We start from the raw sequence: 21,149 nt of genomic DNA on the forward strand, positions 1-21,149 counted from the left end.
CAGCAAAGAGGCTAGAGAGCTTGCCATTGTAATTTGGTCATCTCCATCACTTTCATCTCATCCAAGCTCAGGGGGGATGCACTTACCACCCTATTTTGGACCACTCCATCATGTGAATCCCCCCCTCCCTCCAAGTTGCAACTCTCTTATACCCCACTCACATCTCACATTTAACACCCTCTCCCTCTCTCCTTCCAATGAATCTTCTCACCAATGCCTTCCAACCTCATCAGTTGACCTATACCAAACTCTCTCATCAATCAATTAATCGAACCCTTCTCCCCCTATATAGTAAATTAAGTAAAACATATTGATGTGCTCATAACCACACATTTTATTTGAAAAAAAATAAATATTAAAAAAAGAAGAAGAAAAAGTTCAACTCCTCTCTCTTATATCTATATATATCCACTTAGGGTCCTATATTGTTGTACAATAGCAAGTTTATATCTACGATGGGTGTGGAATTGGATAGTAGCTGCATTGAAGAGGTTTCCACCGAGTCTGAGACTACTCAGACTCCGGAGCCCATGACGCCCGCCGTGCTCTCGCTGCAACGTATGGGGAGCGGGGCGAGTACCGTGCTCGACGCGACCCCAGAAGGCGGCGGCAGCGGCGGGGGAGGGAGTACGGAGGCGGAGTCGAAGAAGCTCCCGTCGTCCCGCTATAAAGGGGTGGTTCCCCAGCCGAACGGGCGGTGGGGGGCGCAGATCTACGAGCGGCACCAGCGGGTCTGGCTGGGGACCTTCGCCGACGAGGCCGAAGCCGCGCGCGCGTACGATGTCGCGGCCCAGCGGTTCCGCGGCCGCGATGCCGTCACCAACTTCAAACCGTTGTCCGACTCCGACGAGGACGGCGCAGCCGAATTGTCGTTCCTCGCCGGGCACTCCAAGCTGGAGATCGTCGACATGCTGCGGAAGCACACGTACCTCGACGAGCTCCGGCAGAGCCGCCGTAACCACGCCCTCGGCCGGTGCGCCGGGAAGCGCGCGGCGCCGTGGGGCGCACGTGGGTCCGCCGCAGCCCGGGAGATCTTGTTCGATAAGGTCGTCACCCCGAGCGACGTCGGGAAGCTCAATCGGCTCGTCATTCCGAAGCAGCACGCGGAGAGGCATTTCCCGATCAAGAATCTAACCAGCGTGGCGTGCAAAGGAGTGCTGCTAAACTTCGAGGACGGCGGTGGGAAAGTTTGGAGGTTTAGGTATTCGTATTGGAACAGCAGCCAAAGCTACGTATTGACCAAAGGATGGAGTCGGTTTGTGAAGGAGAAGGGGTTGAAGGCTGGCCATGTCGTTAGTTTTTGGAAGTCTTCGAGCGGGTCAGAGAAGCAGCTCTATATAGACTACAAGCCGCGGGCGGCGGCTGCGGCGGTGCCGACTTCGCCGGCGGTAGGGCAAGTGAAGGCTGTCAGGCTATTTGGGGTGAATATAATCCATGCTCATGAACAAGGAGAGGGGGGAGGAGTGAATGGGAAGAGGAGGAGTACTTGGGAGCAAATGGAGTTGTTTCCATTTCCACCACAGCATAATTTCCTAAAAAAGCAATGTATCGGAGGTTTATAGCTAGTGGTGTCTTTGTTTGATCCTTTTGATGAACTCCCTTTTCTTTTCTTTCTTTTTCTTGTGTCAGCTTTGTTATTCCTGGTTGGCTAGATCTCTCATGTAGATTTTGTCTAGTTGCTGTACATTTTGTGTGATCAAAGGAAGAAAAAAGTAGTAGCCCCAAGCGGAATAGAGTTTTGATTGAGGAATTGAATCTCTTGGGAATTCATTTAAAGGAAAGAAAATTTAGATGATCTCAAAGCTACGTTCCATTTGCTCTTGCAAACATATTGAGTGGAAGTTAGATTTTAGATCATTCGCTTATGATTTTTAAGCTTTATTAGCCTATATGCAGGTCAAAATTTGAATATGAGACCTCCATTGAACTAGGGAAAGTGTTCGTTCTTATGGAAGGGACGAAAACATAAAAAATAAACTAATCAAGTAGCCAACACAAAATAATATTTTGTTGCTGGTGCTGCTTCCACTCTTCATCTTGTTCTTGTTCTTAATGCTGCTACTTTTGTTGGTGTTCTAAAAGATAAAGAGGAAGTTAGTTACATTTTGGTCATTTGGCTATGATTCTTTAGGTCAAATTATGATATCTAGACCCCCATGAGCTGGGAAAAGTGTTTGTTATAATGGAAGGAGAGAAACTTAAAAGAAGAATAAGAAGCAGCAGCAGCAGGTGCCAAACACAACATTATGTTATGTCGTTGGTGCTTCTAGAGATGAGTCCCATAAGTTCTAACACATATATTTGATACTTGATTTCTATCACGGGAACAAATGAATATTCTTTTTATTTTTCTAGAGCATTAGAATCCATTTTAAGCTACAATTGCCCTAGGTATGGTCAAATGCACTCCATCGGTAGTAGGTGAATGCTATGATAAGCTCTAGTCTTTTATACTACTTGTCCTTTTTTTATTGTTCTCCGGTGAGTAGTTAAGAGAATCCATAAATTGAGAAAGTTTTTCTAGAGAAGTGCTGATGAAATTGCTAAGAGGTATTATTTAGTAAACTAAAAGTTGGTTTGCTTAACAGGACCTTCTTTCATAGCTGGTATCTATAAAATAGCGGGAGATGAAAAGAATATTGAGTTATGTAAGGCATCGTTTACTCTCGTTAATTCTAGAATAAATATTTATTTTTATTATTCTTAAAATAAGTTTTTCTTATATGAATAATTATTTTTATGTTCACTTATATTCTGGATTAAGATGTAATAATTATTTTTCACGTGATATAAGTGAAGAAAAAGATGGAAAATTTATATTTTGTTTTCATAAAATTATCATAAATACTTTTTGATTTGATATAAAGTAGTTTGATGAGATACATATTAAGGTAAATTAGTAATTAAATTACTGTGTAATATAAAATATAATTTTGATAAATAGTATTTATTTTCTCGAATAAAGTTATTATGATGTTTAGACGTTGTTTGAAAATAAGAAGTTGTATTCTAGAATAAGAACAAAAATTATTTATAGAGTTAGTGGGAACTTAGTCTATTAATATTACATGGGATAAAAATATCCATATTGCGAAGATTTGAGTTAGAGGAGTGACATTTTCATCACGAAGATATCTAAATGATAATTTACAGTAGACCACTTGAAGCAAATCTCGAATAATGGCTATCAACCTAAAGTATGTGGGCATGCTATATAGATGGAGATTTGATGAAAAAAAATTCTGTTATTTATTTGTATTATTTTTTAATAATGGTGGGAGAATTTTCATATTAACCCTAATATGTGGAAGTTGGGATTCTCTTAAAGATTAAAGCGTTCTTGCGGGTAGTTTGCAGTAATAGATGCTCACAATAGATAATCTGGCAAAAAGAAATCGACATGAAAGTGTTGCATATACTTTCTGTAGCCATAATGAAATTGAGAAGCATCTGTATTTGAAATGTAGCTTTGCTACACAGCTTTTGATGCATGCGAGGAAGATTTGAGGAAGGTTTATGCTGCCAAAATAATATTATTGACGTTCAGACTATTGGAATGCGTAAAAGGAGTGACAAATAATTGCAAAGACTTATAAAGGGTGTGGATGGCTACATATTTCTAGTTAATTTAGTTAGGAAGAAATAGTTTATTTATATGTCGGACAGACTTAAGAAGGGAGGAAGCTCAGAAGAAAGCAAGACTCCGATTGTATAGTCAAAAAAAGGATGCTATTAATGTAGATGATTAGGTGCTGATCCTTTTATTTTGTTTAGTCGTGAATTGGTTGTGAGACGATACTTTCATTCACCGGATGTGTTTTTGTTTATACCATTTGATCTACACAGATGTAACTTTTTGGGACTTGTTGTAGATCTATCTCAGATAGATTCAGTTATGAGGTTTTGTAATGAAACTGAGTCAGCATCCTGGCTTTTGTACAAAAAAAAAACCCCCTAGATATGTATCATACTTTTAATTAACTAATTAATATGTCGGCATCACAAATAAAATATTGTTATAAATAAACTGCCACTAGGATAATATTTTTCAGAATGGAAGATAAAGATGATGCTTATCATGACTTAATTCTTAGCAAAAATTTTAAGTAATTAGCCTCTATCAAATATATTGTCCTCCTCATATAATATCGAAATAATTGCGAGAAAGAAATGTAAGAAAATTGACATATGATTCTGTGTAAATTTGTAAGGTGGCAGTCAACAAACACATCAAATCGTATCTCAACTTGCTAAGCGTCCTAGTTGGCGAAGGAAAATAGAGCACTAGGCGCCAAAATAAAGAGAGAAGACTTAACTATCGAGGTGGCTGTCAACAGTTTTGAACATATATAGGTCAATGGAAATCCACAGGAATGATAGTTTGCATGGATTAAGCTGTTTACTAAGTAGTTGGTCAAAACTCCAACTGTATTTATACAACTAATTCTCTCACTCTTTTGCCCTTAATTGATTTCAACCCTACATTTTTGTTGTTGCATGCCAAGAATAAATCCTAAATTAAGAATATATAGGGCCTTAAATTCCATAAGGAACCTCTTTAATGACTAAGTCTTCTTTACAAACTTGCATGTAGATATATACACGTTATGACACCATCATAGATCTCTCTAATCCTTGAACAGGTTATCCATTGTCACGTAATATTGAAGTCTATACATTCGGACAGTGCTTAGTTTAATTTAATTTCTTACATCAAATTACGCTATGCTACATATACTATATATATATATATATAGGTCTCCTAGACATTGGTCAGATCTCTCAGAGCTCAGAATTCAAACACCAATTTAATTATAGGCAAGTGACAAGCTTCAAGAGGGAAACTTCTATAATTAACTACAAGGCTTTTGATCACATTCTAATAGGATAAATTTAATATGTGGATGGCCAATTAGTCAGCTAAGTATGACCACAATTAATTCTAAGAGCGTATTAGGGCATGAGGCTTGCTAGAGGTTGGCCCACTAGAAACAAGATGACTTTAATGCTGAATGATGCTTAATACCCAAGTAGTTGTTCTTTATTCATTTTTGCTATGCATATTTCTCTGGTTGGTGGGGGTCCAAAGTAAGTGTGATAGCAAAATCTATAAGATCGAGGATAGAATAATATTACATGATGCCCTATGATGTTGCTACGTAGAAAAAGATATATATGTCATCAAAAAAGAGAAAAAATATAGATGGTAATTATAGATAATGCCAAAGATCCGACATGTAATGGAAGACTTTAGGGTACAGGAAATAGAGAAGTGGAAAAGTAGGACAAATTAATTTACTATTTACTGAGGAGAAAAATATTGATATTAGTACAACAACTACTAATATAGCCCATATTAAAAGTTCTCGATAAATTGGTAAAAGAACGGGTTTGATTGGACCATTTCAAGCACTAATGACTTTACCGACCGTACAATCACTTTGTATATTAGACTCTTGAAACGCTAAAAACAAGCGTATATATATAATTAATTTGTGAGCAAGTTCTAACCGCAGTTAATTTGAGGCTTTGATTCAAAATCGATGTTATAAATCTTACTCCTAAACCATATCCAAACATTAATAATTTGATAGACAAAACATTTTCCCCTATAATGCTTAAAACGTTTTTTTCCCGGCACTATATATTTGAGTTAGTTACACATTATTATTGGTGCTGCTGAATTAGAACAATATGGGATAAATTTTACCAGAGAAACTAACACATAAACAGTATTCATACTTGTCGTCTTCATAAATCTTCATGCCTTTACTTTCAATATATTGTATACTCTTGTCTCCATGTGCTAAATTCCCAGTAAAGTTCGATTCTTTTATCGTTCATCTATCAAGAGTGATTGAAAAATAAAGCTTGTCTTTGGCTGAAGGGTTAATTTCATCTGCTTCAATAACTTTGAATTGTTAGGTGACTGATAACAACCTTCGAGAATCATGTGCTCTTGGACGGAGTAATTAACTTGAATGGTTTCAATTCCATTAATTGGAAGAAAAAGGGACCAACTAGACACTGCTGCAGTTGCTTTCTTTGTTAGCTCAAAGTATTCTTTCTTGTCTTCTTCTCCCATGTTTGTATCTTCCTGGTACTCTGTACATCTTCCTATTACGTCCTCTTCCTTTTCAGCATCCTTCCTATTATGGTAATTAACATGGTACGAATAATGAATGATGGGATAGATTGCCAAAATGAAAGTGAGAATATATATATATATATATATATATATATATATATGTGTGTGTGTGTATTAGTGGGCACAAACTTAACTTTCTAAGTTGGTTGTATCACCTTTCATAAATGCGTGTACCAAGTCCTCATCCATTGCTCCTAAATGTGATAAACATAACATTAAGTTTTATTACTCTGGCAGAAATTGAAGTCAGCCACCTAGGCAAAGGAAATTAATTAATCTGTGTAATTTGTAGATTAGTTAACAGCTTAATTAGCACATAATATTTAACTTTCAAGAAGTAGTTAGCTCACAAGCTTCTCAACAAAATTTGAATATAATAGATGCTATAAGAAAAACATGTTGAGATTTTGTAGGGTTCCATTGCTTTATTATAAAGTACTTAGTCTGGGAAATTAGCTTTCGTCTTTTGTTTCAGAAGACTAAAGGTTAATTAATTCATTCTAAGGTTGGTTGTCGACCATCAGAGTACATGTATGTTTTAATGTTAGTCCTCTTGCGTTATAAATATAGAAATTTTTGCCATCACTTTCTAATGGTGAACAACAGTATTCAGTTGATACTAGATGCAATTTAACTGCTGAAAGTATAAGTAACTATGCAACAGACATCGAGAGTATGAGTATAAATATTTGTATGCAAGAAAAAGAAAAGCCAACTCAGTGGGTATACACTAGCTGTTACAATATTAACAGTTGCAAGATTGCATGCCATTGAAACAATTTTTAAAGTCTTTTCCAGGAAGTCACACCTGCAATTAGTTACACGTTCTTTTGACGAAGTCTATGAAATTGATCATGAAATATGCGTTACTTTCAAAGAGGTTTCGCACGCAATACCACTTGCCAATAATATTGATTATTTATGTTTTAACTTTTTTCCATGGTCCCCATCCATAGGGATAGGTTTCTTTCTCAGAGAGAAGAAAAAAGAAAAATCATCAGCAAAAAGTGAGTAACTTAAATTATATCAAGGACTGAGCTTTGAATCAATCAATATCACATGTGCTTGACTTATTAATTGATTATTCTGGTAAAGGTAAGTTATTCAACAAGCTTATGTTGTACATGTTCTTAGTATCTGATCGACATTATACAAAATGAAATATATTCTTTTTAGGGATCAAAAAGTGCAAGGATATCGCAAGACTGCTGCTAGATCCTATAAATATAAATGTTTCTTTTGCATTTCATGAGCTGCAATTTATTCCATCATGCAATGTAGCTGATGTCATTGCTGTTTGCTTTTCTAAGTTACTTCTCATCAAACTTATGCTTTGGATTCTCAAGTGACCATGGTATAATTTAAGTTACTTCTCTTCAACTTCCTTGCTGTTTGGTTGTCTATATCTAATCATCACATGTTTCAAGTACTACCTTATGATTCTTATTTTATGCATGCATCTTGGACTCAACTGTACTGCAACTGCAACTGGTAGTCCCATCGAATACAACCCAAAATTAAATCCGTGTTTTCGCGTGTATGTGTGTGTGTGTCTCTCTGTGGTTCAAGCAAAAATTTAATCTTGTATATAAAGCTTGCCTGGTTACTTGAGAGGTTTGTTTCTAAATTAGCTAGGGTGGGTAATATATATATATATATATATATATATATATATATATATATATATATAGCTAATAAGAATCATGCAACCTAATTCGACACAGCTTAAATTATACACTGTAATGAACTAATTGGAGATCAAGTTGAAGATATTTAAGATACTCCTCATGGCGTAGACGGAGACACGTCGCCATTTACGTCAAACTCTAATCTCTGCTTGCTTGAAAAGCATGTGTTATCATTTTAAATTTTATCGTCGGCGGATCAATCCGTGGAGCCCCATGGCTTTGTGGCCACTTGCAAAGAGGGATAAGCATTGGAGATTAATATCTGAAGAGAGGTACCAACTTGGGTGCTGAATGCAGCTGCAATGTGCAGCAGAAGTATCCGGTTTTGGCCAACTTGTTTGGATACCATGTGCTTGGTGGAATTGGAAGTAGCTAAGTAAAGAGTGGAAAGGCCCATACATTGGCTGTAGTACTGCAAGTTGGATATAAGATTGGCTTAATCTGGACACAAGTGAGCGAGTGGTGTGGAATTAACGTACGACTCGGCACTTTTTGTTGTCTAGTCTTTTGTCGGCTAAAAACGTATTAAAGGGGGTTAGGTTGCAGGTTAACTATTAAGAAAACTGCACTTAATTGTGAAGCTTATACAAAGGGAAAGAGATATGGCCAAGGGAGATCAAGTGGATATTTAACATGCATGCATGATCGATGATTAATAATGACTACAGCTTAGCATCTTATATATGGAACTACTAATAATTTTGGGCTTAGTGATGGGGAAAAAAATAGTTTCTTTTCCTTCCTTGTTATTTAGGTCCGTGGGATATATATCCTTTGGGGCCGGGGCCAGGTCCGGTAGAAGATCTACAAAGCCTTTAAGCCTTATTTACTTTGAGTTCTCTAATCTAGTTTAGTAATTAAACAATTTTTTTTATATCTAACCAAGTTTCACTTTTTAAGAAATAAAATTAATTAATTAAGGTCGGGGCTTAGCCTCAATTAATTTCCAATCAAATGGTCACCTTGCTATATTATTGTCCATATATATATATCAAATGGTCATATCTAAAGAACTTTTCTCTAAGTATTATCTAAGCGTAATATTGTAGGTTCCGTTAATTAAGAAAACTTTGGCAATAAGTGTTTCTTTTGCTCTGAAAGATGCAAAAGCAATAGCAGCAGTTCAATTTGCGTCTCTTTTAGATTCTCTCTTCTGTAAAGTCCAACATGGTGTTCTCTTGATAGTGATGGATAGCTTCTATGCTTGGCTAGCTTGTCTAGTCAGCATAATCACTTTTGCAAAAGCGAGAAATTAAGACTGAAAAAGTAATATATTTGATCACTATTATTAGCATAAATATTGTGTGCGTGAGGATCTCAAATATATACTTGTCATATAATTAAGACATAAAACATTTCTATTTTGAGGCTCGAGTTTGCTTCATTTTATATGTATTTTCCCTAAATTAGTCCAATATATATAACTTTGTGAATTCTTTTGGTAGGGCTATCAAAATAATCAATTTCGATTAAACTTGGCTGGAAAGTGAGTCAATTTAAACTTTGGTTTCTAAAATCAGGCTAGAGATAATTTTGGGTTAAGCTTCATTATAAGACGGCTCAATAATGCTTGATCAAAATCTTCTCTAAATACATGAATATTTCTATTAGTTTAAAATAATTAAATCGACTTTAGCGTGGCTCAATAAGATTCGATCAAACTTGGCTGAAAAGTGAGTCAATTCAAGCTTGACTCAATAAGATTTCTATAAATAGGTTCGGAATAAATTTTGGCCGAGCTTCATTATGAGTTGGCTCAATCAAATTCGGTTCGATAATACTCAATCAAAGTCCTCTCTAATTACATGAATATTTATATTAATTTATAGTTTTACAGTTGAATTACATTTTATTCTAAGCTTAATTTAGTCCAACTAAATTTTCTACTCACCTCGCCTCATCTCGGGCCTCCGTCGTCGTCTCTCGCCTCAACCTCTGTTGCTGCACCTCGCCTAGCTTTCAACTCCATCGGTGCTAGGATCTACCTTGCCTTGTCCTAGTTTAGGCCAATTTTTTTTGTGAATTAAATATCTGTGTGGATGTAATATGATGTAATAAGAGATCTTTGCTCTCCCTCTCAATGTTTTTTCCTCTCACTTTTCTTCGTTTGCTCGTTTTATTCCTAGATTCAAAGGTCTACTAAAATGGGGTTTTTATATATTTTGTTAGATTCATTGGACTTCGTTACTAGCGTGTTTGTATCATTGTCTAAACTTACTCCTTATTTGGGTGCTTAGCTTCTCAAGACTCATGTTATTTTACCTGTAATTTTATCGGTTGGCTAAGCAAAAGCTTGCTTCTAGAGTGTTGCTCTATCTCCTCTTTTTTTTGTGCTTGACTACTTATTTTGATTCTTACGTTAACTTTTGTTCGGTCTGTAATGCAGCTAAGTATGAGGATTGTTCTTAGAGTTTTTGCTCTGTTCTTTTTTTCATCTTTTGTATCAAGTTGTAATCGATTAATTAAAATAAATAATATGAACTTTATAATATATATATATATATATTAAAAAAAAACATGCAAGAGCATCTAGATTTCTCAAGCTTTTTTAGTGCTAATTTCTTTTACTCTTCAAGTTGTACATCACGTAAAATGTTTAAACTACTGCTATGATTTTAAATCAGTTCTCAGTTGGACTACTCAATAACGAAAATACTTTGGACCATGCATGAGGATTGTAGAACGGACTTCGGCCCAATATAGGAATTGGATGACAAGTGCTTGTCATTGCATTCTGAAATCTTATGGCCTCGACCACTTTAGATTAAGGGAGCATCTTTGGTAGCTATCCTAAATTTTTATTTCTAAAATTATACCTCTAATTTAGAGTAGGATATTCTAATACTTATAATCTATAATAGTGGTATAATAATTACTTTTGATACAAATATAAATAAGAAATAAAAATAACTTAAGATATATTTTTTAATTTGATATATAAATTAAAATTAAAATATTCTTAATTATTGAAGATATGTATTGCCTTGTTGCATATGTTCAATACATACTTACAAGTATATAAAGAGATATGTGGGTGATAGAAGAGAGAAAATAGGTGAAAAAAATTGTGCATAAACTTTTGATACGGAGAATGAGATCGGTAGGTGGTAAGAGGGAGAGAGAGAGAATTTTTAAAATACTTTTAACCAAATCGAAGGTAAAAGCATAATTAAGCTTATGTGTAGGATAATTTGAATAGTATTTTTAATCTAAAATAGTATTCATTAATCTTCAATAAGAAGAGAAATAATGTTAAAGTAAATGGAGGCGAAAAGTCATTCAGAAAATATAACGGATCTTAAAACTGCAAAGTATCCAGGTGCTATTACAAACTTACAATCATATTAACAATAAAGAATAGATGGAGATTGATCTTATAAAGTGATATGGAAAAATATTTATGCTGAAATAGAGAGCTTTTCAGCTGACTGATTGCATAGCTCTTTGTCTTTAGGAAAAGGCTTTGGCCCACTATTTCATTAATAAATGAATAGTATCTATATATACACAACATTATGACAAGAAAAGATTATATCTTGGGACAGAATTCTTTAGTTTATGTTAAATGACAGTTTTTCTTTCATTCTTGGTTTTCAGATGAACAACAAACATGAAAAACTTCAAACTGAATTCTGTTGAAATATAAGCTATCATGTTTAACTAGTTAATTAGATTAATCAGTTAGTACAATTCAAGAATAACTAATATTGGTGCTTTAGTTGTTAGGTGACTTTTGAGAAAGATATTCTCTACCACTTAAGAGTTATGATAACCTTTTGAATTCTTTAATAGTTGGGAAACAAAAAGTTAGTACAACTTAGAGTCAGATATGAAAGATTAAGAGTCATGAAAACCACTATCTATCTATATATATATATATATATATATATCAGCTTCTCCTATGAAATGATAAGCAAGTGAAGTGAAGAAAAGTCTTAAAAAAAGAGTAAATTCTCCTAACTAAGCTAATTATATTGTTTCAATTTTCAATAAAAAAATATACCAAGGAATCTCTAGCCTGGGAAAAAGTAAAAAAGAAATCAACAAGACTATATGAACAAATCATTACAAAAGCTTAAGCTGAGAGAAACTACCGGCAGTTATGACGTTTTATCAACTCAATATTAAGAGACTAATGCGACAGATAATCAGGAATTTTGTATACGTATTCTCCTATTATATTTGAGACATACTTATAAGTAACCCAACTAGACAAATTAAAATCCTAAATTGACAAGGATATTATAATTCTTCGACTAAGAATCAACTCGCAGATCCTTTTAGTATAAATCCTCCATAATCTTACACGACCAAATTATCTAGAGTTGACAACTAAATCATGGTGGATTGGCGTAGAAAAGGCCAATTAACATTGATATTTAGGAGATGTTGTACTTCCTCGAATGGAAGTCAATGGTACTACCCAAGTTCGGATAGCACTAAAAAATTTGGCAGTAGAGTTGGTAGTCTTATCTTAATTAATTTATCACTGATTCCTTTTCATATTCGGTATATTCTTCACTAAGAAAAAGTTTAATAACTTATCCAACCATAGTTAATTTGCATATAATCTTATCCAACCACCTAGATGCAGTTGTGTGCCACAAAGTTCAAAATTGATCTAGTCCTTGATGGTCATTGTCCAAATACTTTATTTTATATTTCATATTTTAGTTGATATGGCTAGTCCTCGGATGATGACATTTACGTTTGTGATTGATTAATTAAAACTATTGTGTTGGCACCTAAGATTGGATCGAAATATTACTGTTTTGTGGTAAAGCTAGCTAGCTAATGATGGTTAATGTGGATAATGGCCTGGTTTAATGTGTTAAAAGTTGCATAATGAGAATGTTTCTGCCTTCTTTTTTTAATAAGAAAAACTTGTAGGTGAGATCTTATTCAATTCAAACCAGATTAATACAAGCCCAATTTCATAAGAAGAGGGGATATATTTTGAATAAGTTCCAACAACTTAACTGAACAACACATAGTGTGCAAGCATCAAGAGCAAATATAGATAAAGCAAAATACAAACACCACCGCCTGGCTTCCGACGGCTCCCTCACGACCTAGAGGATCCAAACCATCTTTAAAGCATAGTATCACAAAATGACCTCCATGGAATGACATCCACAACAATTAACATAGAAAAGAAAGAGGAAGAATAATAATTAAAAAAAACTCAAAATAGACAATAGTACAAGGCTAACTCGACGACAAATATAATGATAGTAGTAGTGAGCCAACTATACCTCAATAGCGAGGAGCAAATTGATAACAACAAAGGTGGGGCGGATGGAGTAGAGGAGACGATAGAGCCTCTAGCAAGCATCGACGAATGAACTAGGAACAGTGGACGCCAAGAAGTGTAGACCTAATAGTGTAGACATAGGTGGAGAGGGGTTCGAATGAGAGGAGGGTGGGAACGGAGATTGCGACTAAAATAAATGGCGAAAAGAAGGGAACACTTACTATAAAGAAAGGAAAGATGTCACAAAAGTGTAGTAGAAAAAAAAGAGTTAAACGAAGAGAAAAAAGAAAAAAAAGAGAAAGTGGAGAAAGAGAAAAAAGAGGAGAAGAATGCGGAGAGGAGATCACCTACACGGGCGAGGAAAAGCCCCCACTAAAGGAGGAAGAAAAAAGACAACCAAACCATCGCAAAGCTAGGGCCGGCTGTTTCAGGAAGAAATCTGACTCTTTAAATCAAAGTGCAAAATATTGTGTTTCTCTTGTTTGTATACACACGTAATAGTTATGATTAATTTCAAATGGCTATTGAAATGTACAGAATACTACACATTGTGTACACAATTTAAAGCAACATAGGTGGCAAAACCTTGTCACAGAAGATGATGAAAATGGAGATTCCTCTGCGATGCCGAGCTTGATCGTCTCGCGTGAAGCCGATATTTCTGAGATTAATCAAGAATGAAAGCATGTGTAAGAAGATTAAAATCCAATTTGTTGTCATAAAAGTGTTTCCAATGTGACAGAAAACTAACTACTTGAACTAAATTTATTAGGATCCACCTTGTTTTCTAATTTTAGTTGACTATTGTTACAATATGCCTACCAGTTAACATCTTCCAAAGTAATCAGTTATGTTCAGAGAAGTTTGGCCTCAATCTATCACTCTCCATCAATTAGTACATAGTGCTGATGGTTATATACTACTTCCTTAATATTGTAGCTCGTGTAGAGGATCACAGATCCAGGTTTCATATTCTAACTAATGTTCTAAAAGTTCTTGCTAAAGTGCCCAAGAGAAGTCGAAGGAGAAGCTGAGAGCAGGACAAATTAAATCTGCCATGACCACACCGCAAGCATCAAATGTAAAGAGAAACAAAAGAAGAAGAGAATATTCTAATTAGTGTGTATCAAAGGTATATGCAAATGGATCAAAGCTAGCATATTCTATTAGTGGATTACAACACATAAAGCTTTCCAAAAAGAAAGAAAGAAAAGATTAGGGCTAACCTGCAAATGACTCTTGATTTCATCGTTTGTAAGATCATCAACTTTCATCAGCTCCCTGATCTGCTTTGGTGTTGCTGCTGTTTGATCAGGTTCAGAAAGATGACACGCATGAATGTTATATATAATGGAGACTGAAATCATGATCTCTTTAATGATGAAAATAAACCAAAAAAGAGTTTGAGATGGCAACAATAACTATATATATGCCTATGATCATTAGAGCTACCATATGAGCCGCCGAGCTGCTGAAGTGCTTCGATGAAACTGCGGTGGAGTTCCGCCGACCAGCACCGCCTTGCCTTCTTACGAGGTTGAGATTTCTTCTCTTTCTCTTTCTCTTTCTCTTTCTCTTTCTCTTTTTCTTTCTCTTCTTTCTCTATCGCCGTCGTCTTCTCCATCTGCGAGGGCTCCTAAATTAGTACAAAAGAAAAGAGGAAAACAGAAACAACTGAATTAGAATTAGGCATGATCTCACCTCCATAGGAGTTGCATCATTCTCTTGGTTCCATAGTTGCACAGACCGCAGCCAATTTATCTTCTTATTATCTTCATGATGAATACTTCCCTCTTTCGCCAAACACAAGCTCGGCTTTAAGGGGATGAACTCCTCCAACACGGGCATATCTCTCTGCATCTTCTCCATCGCTATGCTCCTTTTCTGCTGTCTAACGCTCTCGATCACTAATATAACAAACAAACAAAGAAAAAATCATCATCATCATGAAATTTTGCATGATAATTTTTTTTTTAAATCATCTTTAGGAAAAGAAACAAGATTTGCGTACTCTGCGTGACGAGATGGAGGCAAAGAGGCAGCTCGCGGTGGAAGACTTGTATCTTTCGGCGCTCCTCTTCTAATGCTTCGATGTAATCTTCACGTCTCACTTGGGCATCTTCCATATCTATCATTTCCTTTTTCTCGGAAGCAGTAATTTTAGCAAGAATTAACGGGGAATTTATTATGATGAGTTCCGATCAACAGCTTATAAAGTTGTGGAGGGGGATAAAGGATTTAAGGACGAGAACAAAATGGTGATGGAAGAAACGAGGTCGAGGCGTCGCGTATGGTGAATCTTAATTTGATGAAGAAATGGATGGAGAGAGACGAAGTAAAGACGAAGAATAACAATCATAATTTAGGAGGGTGGTTTTGAATATTCCACGGAGCGATGCCATGTCGCCACGATGGCGGATGGGCGTCAGCATGAGTAAAAATATTCATGTAGAACCCTGCATTTAAGCAAATTTGTACTTTGCAATTGGAACCCTATAGTTTAACTATTTGAACACGGCATCGTATAGTGCCGTTTTGATAGACTAAGCTAAAAGCACCTCTTCGGTAGTAAGCCATCCTACCCTTGCTTTAGTGTGTTGCTATGTTTGTTCTGTCTTCTCTCCCCTCCTTAAGGTTTTTTTTTCCGCTTCCTCTCTCTCTCTCTATCTATCTCTGATCATCTTCTCCAAGATCTCTGTCAAGATCTAAGCCTTGTCACAACTCCATCGTCACAACCCCCGTCTCAACCTTCTCTACAGTCATGTATCCAAGCTTGCTCAATATTGTCTGTTCCCCCTACCTTCCTACTCTGATCACATCAATATCTCCCGGCATCGCTCTCCTCTCCTCTTTTGCCTGAACATTTCTCTCTCCTTCATAGTTGTGTCACTATTGTCGATGCACACTGCCTCCATCCCTCCCGCCCTCTTCCTCTCTCTAGCTACTTCGAATTGCTTGGCTTGTACCCCTCTTAGAGTGGATTCAGAGGGTGGGCCACTTACAAGCTCCCTCTTGTCTTGTCATGGAAGCAAGTTGGTGTTTATGTGGTGTCGGAGTTGGGATTTTCTTTTTCTTTTCGTCACCTTTTCAGTTTTGATATTTTAGATTGCCTTCTACTTTCTCTCACTTTTTATATTTTAGATTGCCTTCTGGAACTCCATGCGCACGAGCTTTTCATATAAAAAACTTTTGAAAAAAAAACCCCCCAAAAGCACACTTACTATATTTTTTGTTATTTGCCATATAATACGAGTCTACCACCTTACATCTTACTTCTTAGATTAATTGGTTATTGGAGTCGATTGCAAATGGGAATATTCCTTATGAACTATTGGCCCATTTGAGTTCTTTCTGTAGCCTTAGAGATTGAAACATCCTTTTTAAATGAAAACTATTGTGTCTTCAATGTAGTGGAATGCGAATTTGTTCAGATCTGCAAAGTAATTGACGGAATTTGGTTTCTTTTTTCAGATTGTAAGAATGTCAAAAGGATATCCAATTTGACCAAATAAGGTCAAATAGAAGTTTATGCCTTATGCTAGTTTGGTCGCAGATATATTTAATAATAAGAAGCAACTATTTATTTGCAAAACAACCCACCAGAAATTAATTCATGTGAGTATCATATTATCTGAATGGCCACTATCTTACCGCCGGTGAAATATATTTCAAAATATATTTATATAGCTCAATGGTTAAGTTTTACTAAACTTTAGCATGATTAGCTTGACCTGCTTATCTGACATGCCCGAATGGCCAATCAAGTCAAGAATCTACTTGGTCTCTTATGCAAGTCCATTGGTTGGAGAAGCTAATGCCGTATTAGAAGGTATCAAGGAATTCTCTAATCTGACTGATATCAAAGCAACCAATTCTCTTATGCCACAACCAAATTATGGTAAATATGATCAATAACATAGACAATAACTCTGAGTGCACTATTCCAATTGTTCATGAATGTAAGGGTAGATTTTATGAGCAAGTATAATAACACTAATGCACCATCCATTCTCAATCTTCGACCGTATGGATCGGTGATTAACTGTATCTTATCTAAAATTCCTTTATAATCAGTGTCTATGAGCCTTAAAAAAAAAAGGTTTGAAATAATACTTTATGGAAAAAATGAATAAAGACTAGGGACCAAATTAGGCACCACACGAACCTAGAATTTTCAAATATAAGAGGGAGAATTTCTTAAATGCATATAGTTAATAAAAGATGAATCTTTTACTAATGTGAATTGAGATGATAGGAAAATATATCAACAAGTTTCCAATCTCAATAGAAATTTCTCCATTCAATTATAACACATAGTGCTAGTCACATGCCTGATTATACCCTTTGAAAAAAAAAAAAAAAAGAAAGAAAGAAAGAGTGAAGTGCCTCTGAGAAGAAAATAAAATTGTTTACCAAGAAAACAAAGAGGAAAGAAAGTTTTATATCATTCATTTTAACTAGAAAATTATAATTATCATATTACAACCAACGGATTATAATTCTGATACTTATTACAAGAGTAAATAAAAGGCTTTCATGAGCTCCGTCGAGATTCTAGCGAATCTGAACCTGGCAGTGAAGCAAAACAAATAAAAATGAAAATAAAAAACCATTGGCTGCCATTGCGGTTGTTACAGTTAGCCAGAAGTGGAAGGGTGACGACAGCGGCGACGTCAACCCTGTCGACGAGGCAGGGGAGGAGGGAGGCGATAGCAATGCCGGGAGGTAGGCTGAGAAAGGTGGGAGCGAGGGCGACGTCAGGGGAGATGGAGATGAACTGAGGAGGAGGAGAGGCGGATCTAATGTCGGAGAGGTAGGTGATGATGGAAGTAGCGGACACCAGCGAAGCGACAGCAGCGGACACTGGCAAAGCATTTGCAGTAGTAAGCGCCAAGACCACCGGTGATGCGGGCAGAGGAGGAATCAGATGACAGCAAAGGCAGAGAGGAGGTTAAACAGTGGAATTTACAGGACAAAAGGAAGAAGAGGGAGAGAGAGAGAGAGAGAAGAGGAGAAGAAGAGAAAAGAAAATTGAGAAAAACCTCTCAAAGAGAGAGAGAGAGAGAGAGAAAGACATCTCCTGCTAAGAGAGAAGAGGGGAGGAAAACGCCAGCAATAGCGAGGAAGACCCCTCTAGATGAAAGAAGAAAAGGAGTGGCCGAAACCGTTAGGACCTGCTGCTGTGATCGAGTTCTCAATAGCTATCTCAGTCATATATATATATATATATTTGTCTCAGTCCACAACTTGTGTACTTCTTCTTTTCTTTTTGAGTTGTTTATGTTGCAGAAACAGAGCTTAAACTTAAACAGAAATCACCTAACTACTAAACATTTATTAACCCTTTCAAAAGCTCGAACTTAGCTGGTACTTAGTTACAAGAGACACTAGACTTGTTCGGCAATCCTAGGCTCCGTGGCCTGTGAAGCTGCTTCATATATAACTTCTTGGAGGAGTAGATGAATTGTTACTATCTTCCCTTTCTTTGCTATCCATTGGAGGAGGTGATAAGTTTGAGCTAATACCTTCGTGGGATGCTTCTCTGTTCGTAGGCTTTAGTTGGTCTACTGCTGCTGGTGGCGTCTGCACTGAGGGAGGTGGAGTGCTTGGCTTTGATTTTGTCTTGATCACGAGGCATGAGAAGCTCATCTTAATACACATGGCGGTCTCTCTCTCTCTCTCTCTCTCTCTCTCTCTCTCTCTTATCAAAGTTGGGGTTGTTTGCTGAGTCTAATGAGTCATTATTGGAGAAAGTAGGGAGAATTATATAACACGCAGATCGACGCACTTCATTCATACTTTGTTTGACTGCATTTTAAGATGCTAACTAGCTTCTTGTGGAATAACATACTGTCTCGTCACACTGGACATACAACTGTCTTGTCAAAACTCTTTTTAATGAAAATGCATTACTTAACTGCCACGAGAATAAAAAGAGGGTCGGTAGTCTCGTAGAAGACCTGGAAAAATATAGTCTTCGATTATGGACGTTATTATAGACCCATGGTACCGTGTTGACTAGAGTGATCATCAAGCGGCTTGGGCTACCGTCCAACCGGATTGTGCACTATATTCGTCAGCCTATCTACTAGTAGGTTTGTGGGTTAGGTTGTTGGATTCAAGTCGAGGTAGAATAATATAGCTCATTATCGTCCGTCAGCTTGTCACAGACCGGGTCGGCCGGTTTGGGGTTGGCCTCCTTCCTCTCTCACTCAAGCTTCTTCTACCACCCAACAATAGAGTATTGATGTGGATTACCAGCTCTGCAGCATCGACTGGCCTAACCGAGCTCCTCTTTGAGTCGCAACTCACCGACAAGGTCATGTTCAAGTACTCATGCTGAGGTGTATTCATGGCAATGAGGTATTAATGTGGTCCTTAAGGAAGAATCCAAGCGTGAGACACCTGTTGTGGTGTGCTTCGATGACAAGAAGCGATCCATCAAATCGTAGTCTCCTCCCTGGAGCAAGAAAGCCCATCCCCTAGCTACCTTTGTGAGTCTCTCCTCTAGCTTTCCTCAGTTCAGCAAACATAAGAGGAAGGTAGCCTCCGATGTCTGGAACATCAAGTTGAGCTCCTTTGGCAACCCCTCCATGGCTTCACGCCACGTAGCTCGCTGAAGATAGAAAGATGACTGTGTCAACATCGTCCAACACGTCGACGTCGTCGCGACCACATGATGGTAGGGCCTCCTCACCAACTATTCACCCTAAATCCCCAAAGCTCTAGCAGATAGAAGTCTAGAAGATATTAAAATCTAATATATATATATAACTATTTTGAGATACTATTCATAGAAATAGTTAATTAAATAACTATATAAGCATATACTTAGATCATTCTAGACAGTCGGATATTTGATGGAAACAGCTAGTGTGATCTAACGATCTAGAATCACTTGTCTAAGTGACTAGTGGAGTATTCTGGATGGGCAGGCTTTTTGTGCAGACTGACAAGTGGGCTTCTAAACCGAGCTTTTGTGTCGGGTCGATGGACGGGCTTTCGAGCCGGGCTGGGCGGGCAAATGGCTAGCCCATGCCGCCCATTGGTAGTTATGGCTCAGATCGGGCTTAGCTTGGTCCAAACCGGACCGAGTCATAGGCGGGCTAGGCCGTTTGATCTGAGTCTAGTGTTGACCGAGATTTTATACAAGCTGAATTCAAAATTGAATTAGGCTTAAATGTATTAGGTTTGATTAAGAATAGACATGAACCTACTTATCAAGATGGGCTCGAAATAAAAGTAATCAATTCAAGATTAACTTCATCTTAAGATGCTCATTAGCTTCTTGAGAAAGCCAACGGAGCAATGTCGCGCCTCCTTGACAAGTGATGAGATCAGAGTTTGGCAGCTGGATTATAGCTTGTGCATAGCAATTAAAGCAAAAATCTTCAAGTATTGTTGGCAAATGGGCCGCAAATGGGCCGCAAATCTGTTAACTAATCCAGGGTCTCGGGGCCGCAAATCTGTTAATCTAAATCAAGTTTGATTTAGACCCTACGCTTAATGAATATGCTGTATGTTTGGACTCTTTATTCTTGAAAAAAAAAACCCTCTAAATCAAACTTGATTTTTTTTTAAAAAAAATGCCTCCTCATATATATTTTTTTTGATAAAAAGAAAATTATGTTAATCACCAAAAAGTGCCTAAAAGTATGTCAAGTAGGCGTATTCCGATACAAGATCTAGTCAGCTTGCTTTGAGGGACAAGTGAGACGATATGTTAGAATATCTAATAGTGAGCTGAAATATTTTGATGACCTCTTAAAAATAGACTTAAATTTAAATGAGCAAAGATTGTATATTTTAAATGACATATAGGTTTAGTGGAATTTAAACTCAAATTACTGTTCTAAAGGTCTAAGTCGTCGGAATATGACTTTTTATATTTTATACTCTAACAGTTAATATTGAGATAGTAATCCTCCTTTTTTTTAACACTTTAAGCTATTTGTGAAAACAATGCTTAGAATCGGATATCTGAATTTTGATTAATTCTAATGTTACGAACCGGCTTGATCCGATTCGAAACGGTTCTGGATTAGATTAAGGGCGTAAC

General features: G+C 36.7%; 2 protein-coding genes across 3 annotated transcripts; one reads left to right on the plus strand and one right to left on the minus strand.

Moving 5' to 3' along the window:
- Positions 1-436: 436 nt before the first annotated feature.
- Positions 437-1,725, plus strand: LOC140792627 (AP2/ERF and B3 domain-containing transcription repressor RAV2-like). The gene has a single exon (XM_073143730.1). It carries the CDS (start codon positions 456-458, stop codon positions 1,560-1,562), a length of 1,107 nt encoding a protein of 368 aa, XP_072999831.1. The 5' UTR covers positions 437-455; the 3' UTR covers positions 1,563-1,725.
- A 10,976-nt stretch (positions 1,726-12,701) lies between these two features.
- On the minus strand, positions 12,702-15,422 carry LOC140792806 (transcription factor NIGT1-like). 2 transcript variants are annotated; one of them, XM_073144011.1, is made up of 6 exons: positions 15,102-15,422; positions 14,792-14,997; positions 14,543-14,714; positions 14,317-14,393; positions 13,676-13,751; positions 12,702-12,908 (listed from the first exon to the last, which is right to left on the minus strand). In XM_073144011.1, the coding sequence occupies exons 1-5, from the start codon at positions 15,223-15,225 to the stop codon at positions 13,680-13,682; spliced, it is 651 nt and encodes a 216-aa protein (XP_073000112.1). In that variant the 5' UTR covers positions 15,226-15,422; the 3' UTR covers positions 12,702-12,908; positions 13,676-13,679. The 2 variants fall into 2 exon arrangements, with proteins under 2 accessions (XP_073000112.1, XP_073000111.1); XM_073144010.1 differs by lacking the exon at positions 12,702-12,908 and having other exon boundaries at positions 13,516-13,751; positions 15,102-15,397.
- Between the last annotated feature and the right edge of the window lie 5,727 nt (positions 15,423-21,149).

The sequence above is a fragment of the Typha latifolia genome, chromosome 7 (genome assembly GCF_019914945.1).
Source record: "Typha latifolia isolate L0001 chromosome 7, TyphaL0001v2, whole genome shotgun sequence".
Taxonomy (NCBI): Eukaryota; Viridiplantae; Streptophyta; class Magnoliopsida; order Poales; family Typhaceae; genus Typha; species Typha latifolia.

What these genes read in the sequence shown, in the direction of transcription:
- LOC140792627 (XM_073143730.1), top strand. Translation starts at nt 456, where the DNA reads ATGGGTGTGGAATTGGATAGTAGCTGCATTGAAGAGGTTTCCACCGAG.
- LOC140792806 (XM_073144011.1), bottom strand. Translation starts at nt 15,225, where the DNA reads ATGATAGATATGGAAGATGCCCAAGTGAGACGTGAAGATTACATCGAA. An exon ending in CCTCCATCTCGTCACGCAGA is followed by an intron (nt 14,998 to 15,101) that starts GTACGCAAATCT and finishes TTGTTATATTAG; the next exon opens with TGATCGAGAGCGTTAGACAG. An exon ending in AAATCAAGAGTCATTTGCAG is followed by an intron (nt 13,752 to 14,316) that starts GTTAGCCCTAAT and finishes GATTAATCTCAG; the next exon opens with AAATATCGGCTTCACGCGAG.